The sequence below is a fragment of the Panthera onca genome, chromosome A1 (genome assembly GCF_046562875.1).
Source record: "Panthera onca isolate mPanOnc1 chromosome A1, mPanOnc1 haplotype 2, whole genome shotgun sequence".
NCBI classification, from domain to species: Eukaryota; Metazoa; Chordata; class Mammalia; order Carnivora; family Felidae; genus Panthera; species Panthera onca.
The window spans coordinates 66,069,889-66,089,892 of NC_138339.1; the positions used below are offsets into that span (position 1 = coordinate 66,069,889).

Sequence of the window (20,004 nt, forward strand, 5' to 3'; positions counted from 1 at the left end):
GGAGCTGAGTCACTCCAGGAGTCTGGGAGGTCTGGTGAGGCCCCTCTGGGCAGGAGGCTTCCATTTGCTGGGCACCCCCAGTGCCAGGAGCTTTATCCTTTCCAGGTGTTCCAGCAAGGAAGGGCCCTGAGAAGGAATCAGAACCAGTTGGTTTTAAAAGATAGCCAAGGGGCACCTGGGTGGCTCAGCAGGTTGATTGTCCGACTTCAGCTCAGGTCATGATCTCACAGTTCTAGTTTGAGCCCCACATTGGGCATGCTGCTGTCAGCACAGAGCCTGCTTTGGATCCTCTGTCCCCTTCTTTCTCTCTGCCCCTGCCCCACTTGGGTTCTCTCTCTCTCAAAAATAAATAAACAAAAAACAAAAAAAAGATAGCCAATTATTTTCTGATTAATCTTTGGGAGGAGACCATTATTTTTTTGAGAAGGAAAAAAAATCTCTTTGATGGGCTTTTTAGTTATGCAAAGGAAAGACGTCTATTCCATTGGGAGTAATGTTAATGAGAGCTAGACTCCTTCGCATAACAATGGAAAAGGAAGCTGGTTCCCCTGGGGCAAGTCTCCACCTGCCAGAGGAATTGGGAAGTGAGTCTGAGACCCCAGCTAAGGGGTTTTCTTCTCCTTCTTAGGAGTGGAGGGCTTAGACTTCAGGTAAGGACGGGGCAGAAGACAAAGGTCAGCTGACCTCCTCATTTGGCCACTATCTAGATGCTCAAGAGGAGGGGTACTTACCAGCGAGGCAGACCTGAGCAAGGTGGAGCAGTACCTACTGCGTGCAGGTGTTGAAGTCTGTAGGCAGTTCCTGGCTTCTATTTACACAACTGTTTTAGTTACAATTCTGGAATGTTCCATGAAGTTGAAAAAGTAACACGTCCTAAATAATCATAGTGAACATTACAAAGCAAATGTTACACACCAGGCAATGTTCTAAAGGCTTACACATGTTTACTTTTCACAAAAAATTCATGAGGATGATACTATCATTATACTTACTTTACTGTTGAGAAAATGAAAACACAGGGATGGACTAACCTGCCAAGGTTACTCCAAGTGTGATGGCACTGAGATTTGAGTCCTGAAATCTGTGCTTTACTTCCTGCCTCTTTCTCCATGCCCACAGGACAGAAGGCATCTAAATGGAGCCTGACAGGTCCAGAGGGCTTCTCTGAGGAAGTTAGCTGACATCTAAGAATGAAATGGAATCAACCAGACCTAGAGGGGAAAGATCATTCCAGGAAGAAGGAATCACATGTGCAAAGGCCCAGAGGTAGAGTGGGAGCAAGGAAGAAATAAAGAATTCATCAGGAGATGTGGATAGGGGCCTGGTCATGCCAAGAATCATTATAGAAAACTGCCAGAAAATTTTAAATTTTTTTTTTCAACGTTTTTTATTTATTTTTGGGACAGAGAGAGACAGAGCATGAACGGGGGAGGGGCAGAGAGAGAGGGAGACACAGAATCGGAAACAGGCTCCAGGCTCCGAGCCATCAGCCCAGAGCCTGACGCGGGGCTCGAACTCACGGACCGCGAGATCGTGACCTGGCTGAAGTCGGACGCTTAACCGACTGCGCCACCCAGGCGCCCCGCCAGAAAATTTTAAAGGGGTGATGGATACATTCAGATTTGTATTTTTTTTTAAGATTTTTTTAAAGTTTATTTAAGCAATCTCCACACCCAACGTGAGGCTTGAACTCACAACCGCGAGATCAAGAGCCCCATGCTCCACCTACTGAGCCAGCCAGCAGCCCCCAGATTTGTTTTGCAAATATCACTGAGAGCTGTGCAGAGAACGGACAGAGTGGGTTGGGGGCAGAGGGGATCTCCCAGCCACTTACAGAAGACAGAAGTAGGCAGGCAGGACCAAGGTCTGTGGAGGCTGGCTGTTCAGGACTGCTGGGTCTTGTTGTCTAAGGGGTGACTAGCAGAGGATAGAGCAAATAACTAGAACTTGGAAGCCTGGTCTGGGTGTATCGAAAAGAGGCGGAGTCTGATGGGGTGTGCAGCAACCTGGGGCGGGGCCCCGGGATTGGGCTGACCCAGATGGCCACTCGGCTCTGTTGGGTTTGGGGACTGATGTCCAAGCGGACGGGACACTGTACTTCCCGCAGCTTTGGCGGTGGTCCTGATAGTGCTGATCCAGGAGGGGCGGGCCCAAGGTGGGCGGGGCCTTGGGTTGTCCCCCGCCAAGTCGCTGTCAGGTTAGAGCTGGTCCAGGAGGGGCGGGGCCCAAGGTGGGCGGGACGCTGGGCCTCCAGCGGCCACGCCACTGTCGCGGGTGCATTCCTGGCTCTCTGGCCCGGGGCGGAGGAGCGCCCTGGCTGAGTCTGCAGTCCCCACTAGGAGCGGGTGTCGGGGCTGGCCGGAGCTGGGAGCGCGGCCGCGGAGGACCCAGGTGAGCTGGGACCCTGTGCCTGGAGAGGGACCACGGAGGCTCGAAGTGAGCCGGGACCCCTTGAGGACCCAGGTTGCGCTCCCAGCCGCCAGGGGGCGAGCGGCGGCGGGGATCAGGGACTGCCCCCTCCCAGCACTGGGGACCTGGGCGTCCTCTCGGAAGGGGGGTGGAGGGGACGGTAAATCAGTAACCCGCAGCGCACACAGGGCCTTTTGTCCCGCTCCGTCCAAAGAGCACCCTGGCCGCGGAGCTGGTTACTCATTGCCCACCGGGGCGGGGGCGGGCCGGCTGTCTCTGCTGCTCCCCTCTGGACCTGGCTGTTTGCACCTCCCCCCAGGGTGGCCGGGTAGCGGGGGAGGAAGAAAAACGCGCGCTGGTCCCTTGGCCGCGCGCGCTGGACTGTCTGCGCTCCCGGAGTAGAGATGAGGAAGCGGAGGATCCGAGACGTGCAGTCATTTGCCCCGGGTCCCCCAACGCTTTAGTGCGGAAAGCTGAAGGAGAACCCAGGACTGTCTGATGACAGTGTCAGGCCCTTCAGCCCCTGAACAAGGCAGCGGGTCGGTCTGTCTGCCGCCGCGTGTGATCCGACTAAGTGTCCTGAGGTCACAAGATCAGGGCAGCCCGGAATGGGAATAAAATCCTGGGCCTCCCCACTCCTTTCCCAACTAGAGCTGTGGACCCTGAGAGCCGCACTCCCTGCAGAGCAGAGCAGGGTGGAGGGATTTTGTGGAGGAGAGCCATAGAAACTGGGGGTGTGTGCAGGGACAGTGGCATCTGAGTCCGATGAAGAAGAGAAATGGGGACGCAGAGGTGTGTATGTGCAAGAGAGAAGATATGCCCAGTTTTGAAAGTCAGTGGTTTCAGTGCTGAAGAGGCTGAAGGAGCAGACTGTGCAACCAAAGAGGATTGACAAGGGCAAGGAGGGCGGCTTGGGATGCTGGATAAACTGTAGATTGGATCCTACTGGACAAGGGCAGCCATTAAGGGTTTGAAAGCTGAGGGGGTGTGGGGTGGTGACATGGCAAATATTTGTAATTTTTAAAGCCCTGCTGGAGAGTGGAGGCTGGAGAGTCAAGGGAGATGTCTGCAAAGGCCCAAGCTAGAGATGACTATGGCCTGCCCTGGGTCCAAGCAACGGTGATGGGATGGACCACAGAAGGATTGAGGAGGCAGATGGACTGGAGGTGGAGGAGGGGTGAGGGGGCATGAGATGAGATGATACCCCAGCTTCAGGGGCAACCCAGGGAAGGAGCAGTTTGAAGGGGGAGATAATAGCTTTGGCCAAGACAAACTAAGTGCCCCCTGCCTCAGAGCCAGAGCTGGAAGGGGGGCAGCAGCTGATGAGAAGGGTGCAGTTGGCTTCCTGGGCAAGGTAAATTCAGAGACACCAGTGCCTAGTGACTGTTATTCAGCCCCAGGTAATAGCCAGTAGCCCCTGGGACTATACTGGTCGCCAAGGATGCAGACATCCTTGGTGGCATATGGAGGAGGATAACCAGATAGGGTGGGTGTGTACATCACACCTGAACTGCACCAGAATCAGAGGTGATTGGCCAAGGGCAGACCCAGAATGACAGTCGTGGGGAGGAAGGGGGAGGAGAACATTCCAACATCCTGTGCTCCCTGTGTTCCCTACATATGTTCTCTTTTATCCTCAAAGCAGTCCTGTGAGGACAGCACCCAGAGAGGGACTGGAACTTGCAAGTTGGTTAGAGTCAGGATTTGAACTTCACTTTGTTGGACGCAAGAGCCCGTGTTGCCTCAAATAGAGTTGTGAGGACACAAAAACCAGAGGTATTCCCAGCATGCATTTCTGGTTCAGCATGAGGAAGAACTGCTTGCCATGGAATGTACTGCCTTGTCAGTAGTGAGCGCCCTGCCACCAGAGCTATTCAAAGCTGGTCACGAAAATGTCAGTAATGCTGTAAGAAGTGTGGGTCAGATCAGATAACATCCAGATGCTGAGGTTTGGCCTTGTATTGTATTTCATATTTTTTTTTTTTGTTCTCCAGCAATAAATTCATTTATTCAGCAAAAAAATAAATGATGTGTGCTGACAGTGAGCAGAAGATCTGTCTCCGTTCTCTGCTTTCCTCCAAGGAAAGAATCCCCAAACTGCCCTTTCTGTGAACTTGTGCCAAGGTCTCAGCAGGACCGGAGGAGAGCAGGAAGCCCAGCCCTGCCCCCCTGCACAACCTACTGTGAAGAAGCTTTGGGCTCTGGCAACAGCAAAGCTACTTCCAGTCTCTGCCTTGCTGCTGTGTGGTGGTGGTGGGGGGGGGGGGGGGGGGTTGGACAAGACTTCTAACCACTTCCTGTCTCAGTTTCTTCATCTGCAAAATAGGGGAATAGTACCACCAAAGGTGCATGCATAGCAGGGGTTCTTCTCCCTCCTTTTCAGGAAGGCAGTTGGTGGGAAGCCCAGCCTGGGTCCTTGTGAGCAGCAGGAAGGATATGCAGCTGCTGTTGGCCCTGTTGGGGGTCCTGCTGGAGGTGCCTGGGGCTCCAGCTTTGTCCCTTGAGACCTCTGAGGAAATGGAGCTAGGTATGGCCTTTAAGGTGAGAGAGGATGGCAGGGGTGGGCACCTGGAGGGGACTACTAGCTGAGAAAAGCAGGAGAAGATCCTGGCCCAGTTCCTTGAAGAGGTGACAGCAGGGCAGGGCCCAACCATTTGAGACAAAGTGTCTGGCTCCCAGCAAGCATCCACCTATCTCTGTATCCACGAGAGAGGACTGACCTTGCAGGGTGAAGGGTCCTGTGCTGGGCTGCAGAACTGGTGGTGAGCCCATCGGCTGTGTGTGTGTATGTGTGTGTGCGGGTGGGTGTGTGGGTGTGTGTGTGTTCTATGCACTGGGTTTGGGAGGCCCAGACAGCATGTATGGTATATGCACTGTGAGTGTGGTGTGCCTGGGAGATGTGGCATGTGCCCTGTACGTGGCATCTATAGCATGTGTTGTATGTGTGTGTGTATGTATGTGTGTGTCAGGCAATGGCATGACCAGTTCAGCATGTGTGCTCTGCACTGCGTGTGTGATGTGCACCAGAGGCGTGGTAATTGCCTTACACAGAGCATCTGTAGCATGTGATTATGTGTGTGTAAGTTGAGGAGCAGCAGGTGTCCAGCATGTGTCGAGAGGTGCTTGTGCCCTGCCTGTGCAGCATGTTCCCCATATGCAGGGGGCTCCCTCAGCTGGGGCTGTGGGGCTCACTGACCTCTGCCCTTGGCCCACAGAGCCCTGCCTGGCCCCCAGCCCAGAGCAGCAAGAGCAGGAGCTGACCGTGGCCCTTGGGCAGCCTGTGCGGTTATGCTGTGGGCGGGCTGAGCGTGGTGGCCACTGGTACAAGGAGGGCAGTCGCCTAGCACCTGCTGGCCGGGTACGAGGCTGGAGGGGCCGCTTGGAGATCGCCAGCTTCCTACCGGAGGATGCTGGCTGCTACCTCTGCCTGGCACGAGGCTCCATGCTTGTCCTGCACAATGTTACCTTGGTTGTGGATGGTAAGGGGGTCTAGAAGGGGCTAAAGGGTGCCTGGGGAGAGAGATCCTCCCCATCCTAGACCTCAGACATCTCTTTATTCTTGACATAGACTCCTTGACCTCCAGCAATGGTAATGAGGACCCTAAGGCCCACGGGAACCCCTCGAATGGGCACATTTACCCCCAGCAAGGTCAGTATGAGTCCTCAAGGACTCATTTTCTTACTTCCCAGCTGGTCACTGAGAAGAAGAGACCTGTGTGGAAGCAGGTGGTCATCCTGGGGACACTAAGTTCTCCTTTCCCCTCCTCTCCAGCACCCTACTGGACACACCCTCAGCGCATGGAGAAGAAACTGCATGCAGTGCCTGCTGGGAACACTGTAAAGTTCCGCTGTCCAGCTGCAGGCAACCCCATGCCCACCATCCGCTGGCTCAAGGATGGAAAGGATTTCCACGGGGAGCATCGCATTGGAGGCATTCGGGTGAGTCTCCAGGTTCCAAGACCATCTGTTCCTCCATTTTCACTCCCCTCTTGGTCCCCTCATACCTATAAGTCATTCCTTCTCTAATGAGGAAGGCAGCTGTGGGCCCTAGCAGCGCTAAACTGTGGACTTGGACAGCTCTGATTCAAGTACCCACTCTGCCACCCTGCGGCAAATGACTTAATCTCGCAGCCTTAGCTTTCTGTGGGAAGTGGGAAGGATCAATAACTGGCAGGTATTGAGTTTCAGCAACTAATTCTCATGATAAGACCCTGCAGAGCCCGCTCCAGGCTGTAGTGAGGAAGCTGAAACTGAGAGAGGGCAAAAACTGGCCCAAGGTGGTACAGCCAGGAAGAGCCCCTGCTAAAACTCAAAGACCCAGACCCAGGGCTCAGACATTTCCTGGAGCCTTCTCCTTCATCTCAGGGTCTCTGGCCTTGGCCTGGCTTCCCCAGGGCCTAGAAAGCTTGAGAAGACCCCTGTGAGCGGGATCTAGCCCCCTCATTCCCTTGACCCCTGGATGGGCACAGGTGAGTGGCCCCTCATGGACACTTCCCCTGTCCCCAGCTGCGCCACCAGCACTGGAGCCTGGTGATGGAAAGTGTGGTGCCCTCGGACCGTGGCACATACACTTGCCTCGTGGAGAACTCTATGGGCAGCATCCGCTACAGCTATCTGCTGGATGTGCTGGGTGAGCGGACGGGCAGGCAAGGTGGTATGGGGGTGGGAGCTCTGACACTGCCCTCGGGTAGGGCCCGGTCTGACAGGCAACATGGACTTGGTCTTAGATGGCTCAAGCTGCCCTAAGTGTCCTAGTGGGTCAGAGGGAAGCACAGGGGGTAATGTTGGCCTGGAGGAATAGGGTCAGCTGAGAGAAAAAGTGAGGAAGACATCCAGGCACAGGCTGAATAAAGGTCCTAGGTGTGACAAATGCAATGCATTTGTGAAGAGCTGTATGCCTGGAGTGTGGCATGTAAGTGGGGAGCCATGTCGTGGAGGGCTTTAAATGCTAGACCGTGAAGCTGTCCTTGACTGCAAAGGCAATGGGGAGCTATGGTAAGCAGGGGGTGGACAAGATCTGAGCTGCATATCAGGAAGTTCCTTCCCTGGAGCTGGGGGGAGGCAGGAGGCGGATGACCAGGGTGCTTCTGTGGGTGCCACTGGTCAGGGTTGACCGCCTGGCCCGGCCCCCAGAGCGGTCCCCGCACCGGCCCATCCTGCAGGCGGGGCTCCCAGCCAACACCACAGCTGTGGTAGGCAGCGACGTAGAGCTGCTGTGCAAGGTATACAGCGACGCCCAACCCCACATCCAGTGGCTGAAGCACATCGTCATCAATGGCAGCAGTTTCGGTGCCGACGGCTTCCCCTACGTGCAAGTCCTGAAGGTCTAGCCCCCACCAGCACCTGAAGCCTACTACTCTCCCATGGGGTGTGGGGGGTTGGTCCCCAGCCTCCATCCTACCCACAATATTGCCCTAGGCCCTGTGGCGACCCCTGATTATGTCCCCGGTCCCCAGACAGCAGACATCAATAGCTCAGAGGTGGAGGTCCTATACCTTCGGAACGTGTCAGCCGAGGACGCAGGCGAATACACCTGCCTGGCAGGCAACTCCATTGGCCTCTCCTACCAGTCAGCCTGGCTCACGGTGCTGCCAGGTGAGCACTTGAGGGGGCCAGGAGAGGCTGCAGGAACCCTGCTCTGATCCAGCAGTGGGCTGTGTCCTGTGGGGCTTGGGACATAGCATGCGGATTTGTGTGTTTGGTCCCTCATTAGCGGTCCTTCTGTGCATGTCCACATATGATTGCCTTGTGAGCCTCTGGGGTATGGGTGTGCAGGACTGGGTATAGCTCCAGCTTGTTTGTCAAATGTCCCCATGTGTGCTGGGAGCTGAGAGGGCCTGAGTTAGAAGATGTGGAGCTGGCCATCTGACCACTGACCTGTCAGTTTTCTGTCTATATATGTGTCTGTCTGTGGACAGAGGAGGACCTCACATGGACAGCACCAGCACCTGAAGCCAGGTACACGGACATCATCCTGTACGTGTCAGGCTCTCTGGCATTGGTTGTCCTCCTGCTGCTGGCCGGGCTATATCGAGGGCAGATACTCATCAGCCGGCACCCTAGGCGGCCCGCCACTGTGCAGAAGCTGTCCCGCTTCCCTCTAGCCCGACAGGTACCTTGCTGTTACCCACACCTTCCTGTGTCCCCATAGCGAGGCTCTTGGCCTGCCTTCCCAACCCAGCTCAGCTCCAGCAGGCTGACCAAGTCACCCACCTTACAGTTCTCCCTGGAGTCAGGTTCTTCAGCCAAGTCAAGCTCGTCCTTGGTGCGGGGTGTTCGTCTCTCCTCCAGTGGCCCTCCCTTGCTCGCTGGCCTTGTGAGTCTAGACCTACCTCTCGACCCGCTGTGGGAGTTCCCCCGGGACAGGTATGCTGCATGGAGTGAGCATAAGGTTCAGGTTCCAGGCAGGAATGATGTTCATATGGCTGAGGCCTCGGCTTTCTAATTTCCAGGTTGGTGCTTGGGAAGCCCCTGGGTGAGGGCTGCTTCGGGCAGGTGGTGCGTGCAGAGGCCTTCGGCATGGACCCCGCCCGGCCTGACCAAGCCAGCACTGTGGCTGTCAAGATGCTCAAGGGTGAGTGGTGACACCGGGGGAGGTGCTGTGGCCGTGAGACTAACAGAAGGGGCTCATGGTGCTACCAGTTGAGCACTGGTGGCCAAAAGGGCTGCAAGATGCCACTCTTGGGCCTAGGGCCCAACTCTGCTACCGACCCTGGCCAGCCATTTCTGAGACTGTTTCCTCACATGTCACATGGGGTAAACAATAGTTCCCAGGCTGAGGCTCGTGGCAAGTGCCTGGTACATAAAATCTTAACCACTTGAATGATGAGAATTACAAGGATTTGGGATGACTGGGGTTAGGCACCCCCACGTTAGCCCTGGCCCCACGTCAGCCTGGGTCTCAGATAACCATGTCAGCCTCACAGGCCATACCTTCAGCCTCCCCATCCGGGCCCTCCCCCAAGTCTCTCCCCATGTCCACCACTCTAGAACAGCCCAAGCACCAGCCCCAAAGTGCCTAGGACACACCTGGGACCTGCCATCGGGGCTTCTCACTGCTATCCCCCACTTCCTCTACAAGAGCAGCCAAAACCATTGTTCTGCTCCCCCACCCCCTCCTCTCTGCACAGCTGGGGCCACCTGGTGCTTTCTGGAAGGCAGGGATTGAGAAATGTGCATTGTGAGGTTTGGCAGGGAGGGTATGTCATTGGCCAAGGGCCACAGGTCAGCCCTGGTCCTCAGCCTTCCCAAGAAGATCTGGAGCAGCTTTTTCTCAGCCTCCCCTAGCTGTACTTCACGGGCAGCTCCCTGAATTCTCAGGCCAAAAGGACACCAGGCCCCAGTCAGACAGGCCTCAGGGCGCCAGCCTGCTTCCCGCCCCCAGGAGCTCTTACCCCATCAAGAACGAATGCCAAACCTCCAGACACAGCGTCTTCCTGTTCAGAGTTCTTCCTCCTCTCCTCTGTTTCCTAGTCCCACTCACAGAGAGGCCTACCTCCTGTAGATCCTTGATCTTGTTTCATCCTTGCAACTGCTGTGAGAGGTAGAGCATGATCCATTGCCCCATTTTATACAAGATGATCCTGAGGTTCAGAGACGTTAGAAGACTTTTTAAAGGCCGGAGAGCTTAGCACGAATTCAGGCCCAGAGCTTCCTGACTCCAGGTCCAGCACTCAATGTCCTATATAGTCAACCCTGCACTTCCCCCACGTATAGTCACCCTGGATGTCACCCTTGCAGACAATGCCTCCGACAAGGACTTGGCAGACCTGGTCTCTGAGATGGAGGTGATGAAGCTGATCGGCCGACATAAGAACATTATCAACCTGTTGGGTGTCTGTACTCAGGAAGGTGGGTTCGAATGGGGCTAAGGACAGGGACAGTGGGGTATGGAGCCACAGCCTCAGCAGCCTCCCTGTCCATTCTCACCTCTACAGGGCCTCTGTATGTGATTGTGGAGTGTGCCGCCAAGGGAAACCTGCGGGAGTTCCTGCGGGCCCGGCGTCCCCCAGGCCCCGACCTCAGCCCTGATGGGCCAAGGAGCAGTGAAGGGCCACTTTCCTTCCCTGCTCTGGTTTCCTGTGCCTACCAGGTGGCCAGAGGCATGCAGTATCTGGAGTCAAGGAAGGTATGGGCAGTGGGCAGCACTCTGGACCATTCTAACTGCTCCACCTGCGTACTTTCCTGCCGCTGGCACTGAATGTCCCCATCTTCTCCCTCTTTCCCCTTTTCCATTATCCTGTCTAAATGTTCCCAAGTCCTTCTGTACCCCCCATCCATACACAGTTGACACTGCATGTCCCTATTCCTTCCTCACACAATCCCTAACTCATCGGGCAAGGGAAGAGACCATGCAAGAGAGAGGTGGGGCCCTGAAGTTAGCTTTGGTTTCCCCCTCTCTGCATCTTGACGTCTTCATTCGTAGAATGAGTGGATGATGCCTACCCCCAGGGTTACTGTGAAGTGCAGTGTGCCCAGCATCCAGCCATGTGTCCTAATAAACCTAAGTCCCCTGCCCTGCCCCTAGTGCATCCACCGGGACCTGGCTGCCCGAAACGTACTGGTGACAGAGGACAATGTGATGAAGATAGCAGACTTTGGGCTGGCCCGTGGCGTCCACCACATTGACTACTACAAGAAAACCAGCAACGTGAGGGAGGCAGGGCAAAGCTGGAAAGGGGGTGGGGGGCACCAGGACCTATGGGACTTGGCATCAATGCCCCCACTTCTCCCATCCAGGGCCGCCTGCCTGTAAAGTGGATGGCACCTGAGGCCTTGTTTGACCGAGTCTATACACACCAGAGTGACGTGTGAGTCCTGGAGGTTGGGGGTCTGGAGTAGCTGCCAGCAATCATTGTCCTACCCCACAAAAGGGGCAAAGCACTTGCCCAAGGTCACACAACCCTAGGACCTGAGTGGGCCCAGACTCCAATCCCCACCCTCCATGGTGGATCATGCCTGTGAGGCCCCCCATCCCAGCCCCAGGAGTAGGGAGCAAAGCTCTGCCCTGCTGAGCACTATTCTTGCCTCTAGGTGGTCGTTTGGGATCCTGCTGTGGGAGATCTTCACTCTCGGGGGTTCCCCATACCCTGGCATCCCTGTGGAGGAGCTGTTCTCACTTCTGCGGGAAGGGCATCGGATGGACCGGCCCCCAAACTGTCCCCCAGAGCTGTGAGACCTCACTCCCTTCTCTCCCACTTTACAGTCCTCATCCTCTGCTCTGACCTTGTCCTTAGGACTTGGTTCCCTAACTCACTGTCACCATCTGAGGGGAGATCCTGGCCTAGTTTCTGTGACCCTTCCCCTGAGTAGCCCCACCTAACCCTTATCAAACTCTGCCCCTTTATCATACCCTTGCCATAAGGTCTCCCCCCACATTCAGTCCTGAGACTCTTCTGCCCCTCCACCCTCTCCACCAGGTATGGGCTGATGCGTGAATGCTGGCACGCAGCACCTTCTCAGAGGCCTACTTTCAAGCAGCTGGTGGAGGCACTGGACAAGGTCCTGCTGGCCGTCTCCGAGGAGGTACTGCTCTCCTCTTGTCCCATGACCTCCCTCTGCCCTCCCCTCTCTGGGCCTCATCTCAGCCGACTACCTGGACTGACCAGCACTGTTCCCCATAGTACCTGGACCTCCGCCTGACCTTTGGACCCTACTCCCCTGCTGGAGGGGATGCCAGCAGCACCTGCTCCTCCAACGACTCTGTCTTCTGCCATGACCCCCTGCCACTGGGGCCCAGCTCCTTCTCTTTCCCTGGAGTGCAGACATGAGCAGGGCCACAAGGTTGTTACAGGCAGGCAGGCCAGCAGCCTTCAGCCTCCTGGTTTAGCGGCAACCTGGCAGTGCTTGACCTTGGCAGCCTCAGGCCCCAACCTTAGGGTAGTGTCCCAGATCTCTAGTTCTGCCTTGGGGAGGTCTGTCCTTGTTCCGGGGGCCCCTCGATGAGGCTTCCAGCTCTGGCCTCAGATTCCCAAACCAGACTTCAACCCCAGTCTTTGGACACGTGACCCAGGTGTCCTAGTGGCCTGAGTGTTAGTGTTCTGCCTGGCCTCCTGGCCCTTAGCACTTAGTCCAGGGGTTTGGCTGGACCTGGCTGTAGAGCTGTCCTAAACCTCCCTGCTTCCCTGCACCAAGAGAGGTCTTGGGCCTCCGAAACCCATTTCCCCAGGCCTCCCCTGCCTCTCCTTTGCTGTTTGTCCCAGCATCTTGGTGGCAAGAGCATTGGCCCCTGTGCTCCCAGCTGAGTGGCTGGAAGCCTGCCGAAAACACAGAAGCAAATGACCTTTTATAAATTATTTTTTGAAATAAACCTCTGTGTTCCTGGTGTCTTCCCTGCAGTGGATGGAGGGGAAACAGGGTGGAGGGACCCCCAAGCTGAGAGTCTTGCCTGAGTGACACAGACTGAGGGCTTTGTGCCAGGCCTTGGGTTTGCATCCACTTCCGGCTACCTCAGGGCAAACCCAGGAACCTGTGTGCACCTCTGACTTGGTCTGTCTTGCCCCATCTTGTGCACGTGATGGTGTGAACGAGTGCTAATGGCAGAGGAGTCCACATGGCACCATCCACTGGATGGAACTCTTATACCCTCTGCACATGCATGTGCATGTGCCTGCCCTGGGACTGTCCTCAAGGGAGCTGGCAGCACCCCTCCCCCATCTGCTCAGCATTAACCAAGCTGACCATTAACACAGCGTGAAAGCCTGAAACACAGCTTCAAGGCTGCTGCCTGCTCCCACGCTCTGCTGCTCGGGCTGGGGGCTTGTGGGGGCTGTGCCTGCCCCGCCTGCCCCACCCTGGCCAGTCTCCCGGGCAGCAGCTGGTTGCCGCCCAGCTAGGCTGCAGCTGTCCCTGCCTGCCTGGTCCTCCCCTGGGGAGGGGGTGAGGAGATCAGTTTCCCAGGGCTCTGAGCCTGGAACCTTCCCGGGATCCATCCAGGCAGTTACTGCTGCTCTCCAGCCCCTGAACCAGGGTGGAGTTACCTGACCCAGTGCCTGGTGCTCCCTCCTGCCCTGTCCTCCTGGGACAGGACAGACCCTTTGTGGAGGCCACCTGAATTGCCTCATGGCCTCCCAGGGGGTGGCAGCTGAAAATACATACAGGGTCAGAAGGGACAGGATGTAAGAATCTGGGGCTGGGAGCAGCCTGAGACTGAGCAGCAGCTTCTGGCCATGCTTCTCTTCCTGTTCCAAGTCTCTTCGCACTCCCACCAGTGCCCCCTCTGACTCACCATGTCCCAAACTGAACTACTCATCTTCCCACACAAAGCCACCTCCATGAGGACCCCTACCCCTCATCTCAGGGAAAGGCACCAGGCCAGAAAACAGGGAGTCATCCCTGACTACTTCCTTTCCGTTGGAACTCTATTCCCTAATGGGATGGAGAGAACACCAGACTTGGAGCCAGGAGGTTCAAAGCCTGCCACTTCCAGTGTCCCCAGGCCAATGCTATTATTTCTCTGATTGTCACTTTCTTCACCAGTGGGGTATGCCTACTCTGCCTACCTCCCAGGGCTAGGAGTTTACGATGAAATAAGTCTTGGATGAGCACATGCTTGGGAAAGGATGCCATGCAGAGTTCACATGGGTTTTGTTGAGCATTGCACTGAGAACTGGTACTTGGGCTTCACAGCAGCCCTGTGTGTCCTCCTCCTAAGTGACCCCCTCCCAGCCCAAGGCCCCCTCCCCTTCTCTCCCATTCCCCTACAGGTGGCTTGGGAGGCAGCTTCCACAAGCAGCTCTTGGCTTATGCTCCCCCTGCACTCAAGGACCCCTGCTAGCTTCCAGGAGCGTGCAAACTTTCTGAGCCCCGCTCCCAAACCCAGTCTTCCACAGGAGGTCACTATGCCTAGCCCAATCAATCACATGACAGGCAGGTCCCTAAGAACTCACCTGGGGGAGGAAAGTGTTGGGAGGCTAGAGTAGTGACAAAGACGGAATGATGTATGAGAACTCCCATTTTTCCACTTTCCCATTGTAAGCCCACAGCTGAGCTGGGCTCAGCCACTCACCACTGTCCCTCACTACAGCCTCACCAGACAAACATCAGCCTTCCCAATTTAATGATGGGGAAACTAAGAATGTGATAGGCCCAGGATCACAAGGATGGGAGACTAAGGAAGGAGCTGAGTTGACCCCTGTCCCCCACCTCCCCCAACCTTCCCCAGAGCCCAGGTTCCCAGAAGGTCCTGTGCACATGGGAGACCAGAGTCAGGTCACTCAGAATGACAGAGGCAGATGGTGCCTTGTAGGTCTCGGGGGCCAGGAGGGGTTCCGCTACCCACCCTGTGCCCCCTCCCTGCCAGCCTCCTTGGCAGGCACCCGCTTGCCACATTCCTGACGTCCCAAGTCAGAATGAGACAGATGCCGCTAATTCCCCCATGCAAGCTTTCCGTTCCAGCTTCCCTCCCCCGAGCCTCTCAGACCAGCATGGCAGCATCTGGAGCCTGGCCCTCTCAGTCTGCCAGAGTTCTGAATGGCTTCTTACCCAGTGATGCTGGCTTCAGGAGCTTGCAGAAAAAGCACAGGGTTATCTCCAGACTCTGCCATTTGTTGGTTGTGTGTGTATTAGTCAGGGCTCTGGTAGGAGCAACAGGTAGATAGTCACACCAATCTGGAAAGTCCAAGCCAAGGAACAGGAGTCTACTGGGAGGGAATCAGCACCTGGGAGGGAAGGTCAGGTTGTCTGGGGGGAGGGGGGGGCGGGTCGCTAGGGGTGTTACGACTGAAGTTACTCTCTCTGAGCCTGAAGCACAGAAATGATGACACGTCTCAGAGAACTGTTAGAAGCCCTCAGTCAACAATGGCCGTTGTGGGGTGCCTGGGTGGCTCGGTCGGTTAAGCGTCCGACTTCGGCTCAGGTCATGATCTCACGGTCCGTGAGTTCGAGCCCCGCGTTGGGCTCTGTGCTGACAGCTCAGAGCCTGGAGCCTGTTTCAGATTCTGTGTCTCCCTCTCTCTCTGCCCCTCCCCTGTTCATGCTCTGTCTCTCTCTGTCAAAAATAAATAAACATTAAAAAAAAACAAAAAACAATGGCTGTTGTTACTCAGAAATTAGGAGGGAATGGCCCCCAGGGCTGGGTTGCCATGATCTCATTCTCTCCTCATGGCAGCCCTTCCTGGAAGGCATTTTTGTTCCTGCTGCCCAGATGAGGACACTGAGGCTCAGAAGAATGAAGTGACTGGGCCAGGGTTACATGGGGGCAATTGAGAGAGTCAGTGCTTTGGACTAGGTGCTCTGTCCTAGTGCAGAACTCATTCTCACAGTCCCAACTGCCCACTGTTCCAAGGACCAGGTTTTCATGAAGTAAGAGACATCTACTAATAAAACGTCCATGCACGCAGGTGGATGGACCTTCATGACACCCAAGCACAGAGCTCTTTGAGCCCCAGCCCTATGACTTCCATCCCTGTCACCTCACATGGGCTGTGTCTTCTTGGGCCACACTCTTTAGCTAAACCCTTCTTGCCCTGTTGATCTCACTCAAACCTAATTTCTCCAGGAGGCCTCCCTGGTTCTCCTTTCCATCCTGGGCTCCTCCTCCTGATGAGCCCCGCTATTCAGAGGCTAGAGAAGAGATGCTCTCAATTATCTCCTTCCCCATGGGGCCCTGGGTGGCACAGTGGGTTAAGTGTCCCACTTCAGCTCAGGTCATGATCTTGCAGTTCGTGGGTTCAAACCCCATGTCGGGCTTTGTGCTGACAGCTCAGAGCCTGGAGCCTGTTTCAGATTCTGTGTCTCCCTCTTTCTCTGAGCCTCCCTCATTCATGTTCTGTGTCTCTCTCTCAAAAAAATGAATAAACATTAAAATAATAATAATAATAATCTCCTTCCCCTAAACTGAACACCAGGAAGCAAGCACTGCTTTAACAGTTTTTTTAATCAGTAGTTCTGAAACCTTAACACATATCAGAATCACCTGGAGACTGGGGTGTCTGGGTGGCTCAGTCAGTTAAGCATCCAACTCTTGATTTCAGCTCAGGTCATGGTCTCAGTTGGTAAGGTCAAACCCTGCATTGGGCTCTGACAGAACAGAGCCTGCTTGGATTCTCTCTCTCTCTCTCTCTCTCTCTCTCTCTCTCTCTCCCAAAATAAATAAATAAACATTAAAATAATAAAAAAATAAACTTAAAAAAAAATCACCTGGAGGGCTTGGATTGCTGGGCTCCACCCCTGAATTTTGTATTTGGCAGGTTTGAGGTGAAGTCTGGAAATCTGCATTTCTATCAAGTTCTCAGGGGATGGGCACCACTTTGGAAAGGACAGTTTTAAAGAGGCATACAGTTTAAACAATTTAAACAAAAACTCCACTGGCATAAAGGATTTTCAATGAGAAGCAACCCCTTATATCCACTTTCTCTGCTCCCCAGGGGAAACTGTGTCTTCTTGCATGCTTCCCCCCTCCTCCTGTTTGTATAGCCCTAGGTCCAACTTAGTGGTTATTATCCTTGCCCCTAAAATCCAGGACCTCGCCTGGCAGAACTAAGGGGCAGTATAGTGCTGAAGGAACATAAAGAGACCCATTCCCAGGTACAGACACACTCAGGTGCACACCCTAGGCCTTCCACTGCCCACCCCTTCCCACACCCCAGCTCCCTGAGAGTCTCCCCTCCCACTCCTCCACCTGCTGCAGGATTTAGCCTAATCCCTGAGTATGTGCTTAAGGCAGCTGCAGCTCTCTCTGAGGGGAGAGGGCTCCCCTCTGGAGGAAATCTCCTTGTATTCTCTTGCTATGGAAATCTGACCTTTGTCTGCACCTGGGCCCCACGGCTGGGGTCTGTCCCCAAGAAGTGGCTGAGGAGGGGGCGTGAAATTGCCAACAGCTGAACACACCCAGCCTTTCCCCACATCCTCTCCAACCCAGTGGCTGTTCACATTCCATAGCACCAGCTCTTTCCGGGCCCCCCAGTGCCAGGCTTATGTTCTTGTGTGGGTACTTGGGGCGCAGCCTGACATGGCCCTGCTGGTCTTGCCACCTGGCCCTGCGTGGGATGGCTGTGGATTCCTCACAGCTCTTGAACCTCCAAGTCACCCTTGTACCCTTCAGAACTCAGCTATCTCCTCCTCCAGAAAGTCCACGCTGAACTCACAGCACAGCCTAGGCATTCCACTGCTTTGCACAACTGGTATGACCCACTGATGTCTCTTTCTGTCCCACTCAGGGCAGGGGCCTCTCAGGCTCCACCTCTGGGAACTCAGGCCCAGTGCAGAGCAGGCCACTCTAAGGCTTGTCAAATAACCGTATGATCTGGTAAGGGTGACAACGTGGTTCCCAGCCAGACAGGTCCTTTCCTCCAACAACTGAAGCCCAGGAGAGGTGGGTTGGCTGGCAGGACTGAGACAATGAGACCAGTATCAGGGGGCACAGCTCTAGAATCTTAAAAAAGGAACAGCTCTTAGATCCTGGGGACCAAGATTATTATTGTTGCTGGGGGACCCAGCACACATGCTTAGGAGAGCTTCACCAACACGGCAGAGCTTCTAACCCTGTGTGTGTGTGTGTATGTGGCGGGGGGCGGGGGGCCTTCTGAGCAACCCCTGAAGAGAGGTTAAAAATAAATGACGGGTAGCATGGAATTCTCTAGCTCAGCACAGTCCAACAGAACTTTCCGTAATGATAGAAATGTTCCAGATCTGTACTGTTCAAGACAGTGGCCACTAACCAAATGTGGCCCCTGCGACTGAGGAACTGATTCATTTAGTTAATTTAAACATAAATATAAGGAGCTGTGTATGGACAGGACAGTTCTAGAGCCTTCACAAAGGGGCTGCTCTAAATGCACACATGGGGAGTTCTCTCCAACTTAAACTACTGAGGGGGAAATGGGAGGTACAGTGTGCCTAGGGCATTCAAATCCATGTGAAATAAGTGCCTGAGGTTGTAGGGATGCAATGGTTGGGGAATGGTGGGCAAGTGGTCACAAAGGTTGCTTCTGGGGAGGGGAACTAGGCAGCTAAGGTAAGGGAGGGAGGGGACCTTTGTTTCTTTATATTTTTGTACATGGTACGTGCATTACTTGTTTACAAAGATTAAAAATAGAATTTTTTTCTTTAAAAAGTAAAGAAAAATCACCAGAGAAGAAAAGTATTCCCTTTGGGTACACACCAGCTTCCAAGGCTGGCTGGCCCAAACCTCAGGCTGCCCCATTGCCAGATTCAGAACCTGCAGGGCCTAGCACCCTCCTAGACAGCCACACCGTCCTTCTGCCTGCTTTCTACACCAGCTCAGGCTGAAACCAAGGCCTACTAGACGCAGCCGGAACTGACCCCCGCCCACTCCCCAAATCCCTCGCTTACCCCTCCTCCACCTAGTCTCCAGCCCCAGTAATTGTCTTTCTCTTTTTGTACCACCCCAAGCTTACATGAACCTCAGGGCCTTTGCACTTATAGGTCTGTGCCCGTAATGCTTGTCCCTGGTTCTTTTGGCTGGCTCTCGGAACAAAGGTCACCTCTTAAGAGTGTCCTCTCCTGAACACCCTGGCTAAAGTCCTCCCTCTGTTATTCCATATTTTAGCCCTTTATTTGTTTTCTTCTGTAACTATCTTATTTGTTCATTCTTTACCGGCTGCCACCTCATTAGAAGGTGAGCTCTGAGAAGCTAAAGGGCTGTTCTGTCCACAACTGTATCTCAAATGTCTACAATGGGGTGTTTCACACAGTAAGTAGTCCATAGATGCTCATGGAATGAATACATGTTGAATGAAATTCCCAAATTCAAAATTCAAATCCCAGGTTGGCAAACTGATCTCAAAGAGGCCTCCCAAACCCATTGGGAGCTGAGACAATGCCCCTGTAATGTACATGTAGCCTCCTGAGGGAACCACAGTGATGGGCCCCACAGTATCCACAAAAGAGATGGTCAACCCATCCTCTGACTTGGGGCCTGGTCCTGATGTGGAGCTGGAAACCCAGGGAGGCCTCAGGACTGCCAGTGCCCTTAAAGGACCTCCAGGCTCAGGGTTTCTGCTTGTAAACCAGCATTCCCCCACAGTGTCGAGGATAGCATGGGAGATAAGGGACCAATATCTAAGAAAGGACTGTAAATATACAAGAAAAAGACACCTCCAGATGCAAATACAGAGAGCATATGATAAGGTAATTGACCGATAAGGATACAAGCATGTGAGAAGATCCTAACAAGAAGAGTCCAAGAGGGGCACCTCAGTGGCTCAGTCAGTTAAGTGTCCAACTTCAGCTCAGGTCATGATCTCACAGTTCATGAGTTTGAGCCCCACATCAGGCTCTGTGCTGACAGCTTGGAGCTCAGAGCCTGAAGCCTGCTTCGGAGTCTGTGTCTCCCTCTCTCTCTGCCCCTCTCCTCCTTGCTCTCTCTCTCTCTCTCTCTCTCTCTCAAAAATAAACAGTAAAAAAAAAAAAAAAAAAAAAAAAAAAAGAAGAGTCCAAGAGATGCTCTCATTTTGCACCTATTAGACTGACAAAATTTAGAAAGCTAGAGAATGCCAGGTATTGGCAGGAATATGGGGGACCTTTCTAGACTGTAGGTATAGCCATCCCAGAGCCGTCTGGGAGCTTGCAGCTAATTACATAAATATATATCCTATGATCTAGCAATTCTGCCCTGAATGTACACCTCCAACC

At 54.3% G+C, this 20,004-nt stretch overlaps 1 protein-coding gene across 4 annotated transcripts; it reads left to right on the forward strand.

Annotated features, from left to right (window-relative positions):
- The first annotated feature begins 1,836 nt into the window (after positions 1-1,836).
- On the forward strand, positions 1,837-12,718 carry FGFR4 (fibroblast growth factor receptor 4). Of its 4 annotated transcripts, none has more exons than XM_060635125.3 (18): positions 1,947-2,391; positions 4,404-4,936; positions 5,625-5,888; positions 5,978-6,058; positions 6,182-6,348; positions 6,916-7,039; positions 7,543-7,733; positions 7,866-8,004; positions 8,328-8,521; positions 8,630-8,775; positions 8,862-8,983; positions 10,150-10,260; positions 10,347-10,537; positions 10,937-11,059; positions 11,149-11,219; positions 11,443-11,580; positions 11,829-11,934; positions 12,033-12,718. In XM_060635125.3, exons 2-18 carry the CDS (start codon positions 4,759-4,761, stop codon positions 12,177-12,179), a joined length of 2,493 nt encoding a protein of 830 aa, XP_060491108.1. In that variant the 5' UTR covers positions 1,947-2,391; positions 4,404-4,758; the 3' UTR covers positions 12,180-12,718. The 4 variants fall into 4 exon arrangements, with proteins under 4 accessions (XP_078303323.1, XP_078303322.1, XP_060491108.1 ...); XM_060635127.2 differs by having other exon boundaries at positions 1,948-2,391; positions 4,793-4,936; XM_078447197.2 differs by having other exon boundaries at positions 1,837-4,936; positions 8,328-8,367; positions 8,630-8,725.
- The last annotated feature ends 7,286 nt before the right edge of the window (positions 12,719-20,004 follow it).

Coding starts and splice junctions, on each gene's coding strand:
- FGFR4 (XM_060635125.3), top strand. CDS start 4,759: ATGCATAGCAGGGGTTCTTCTCCCTCCTTTTCAGGAAGGCAGTTGGTG. Junction 6,059..6,181: donor GCACATTTACCCCCAGCAAG/GTCAGTATGAGT, acceptor CCTCCTCTCCAG/CACCCTACTGGACACACCCT. Junction 8,776..8,861: donor TGGGAGTTCCCCCGGGACAG/GTATGCTGCATG, acceptor TCTAATTTCCAG/GTTGGTGCTTGGGAAGCCCC.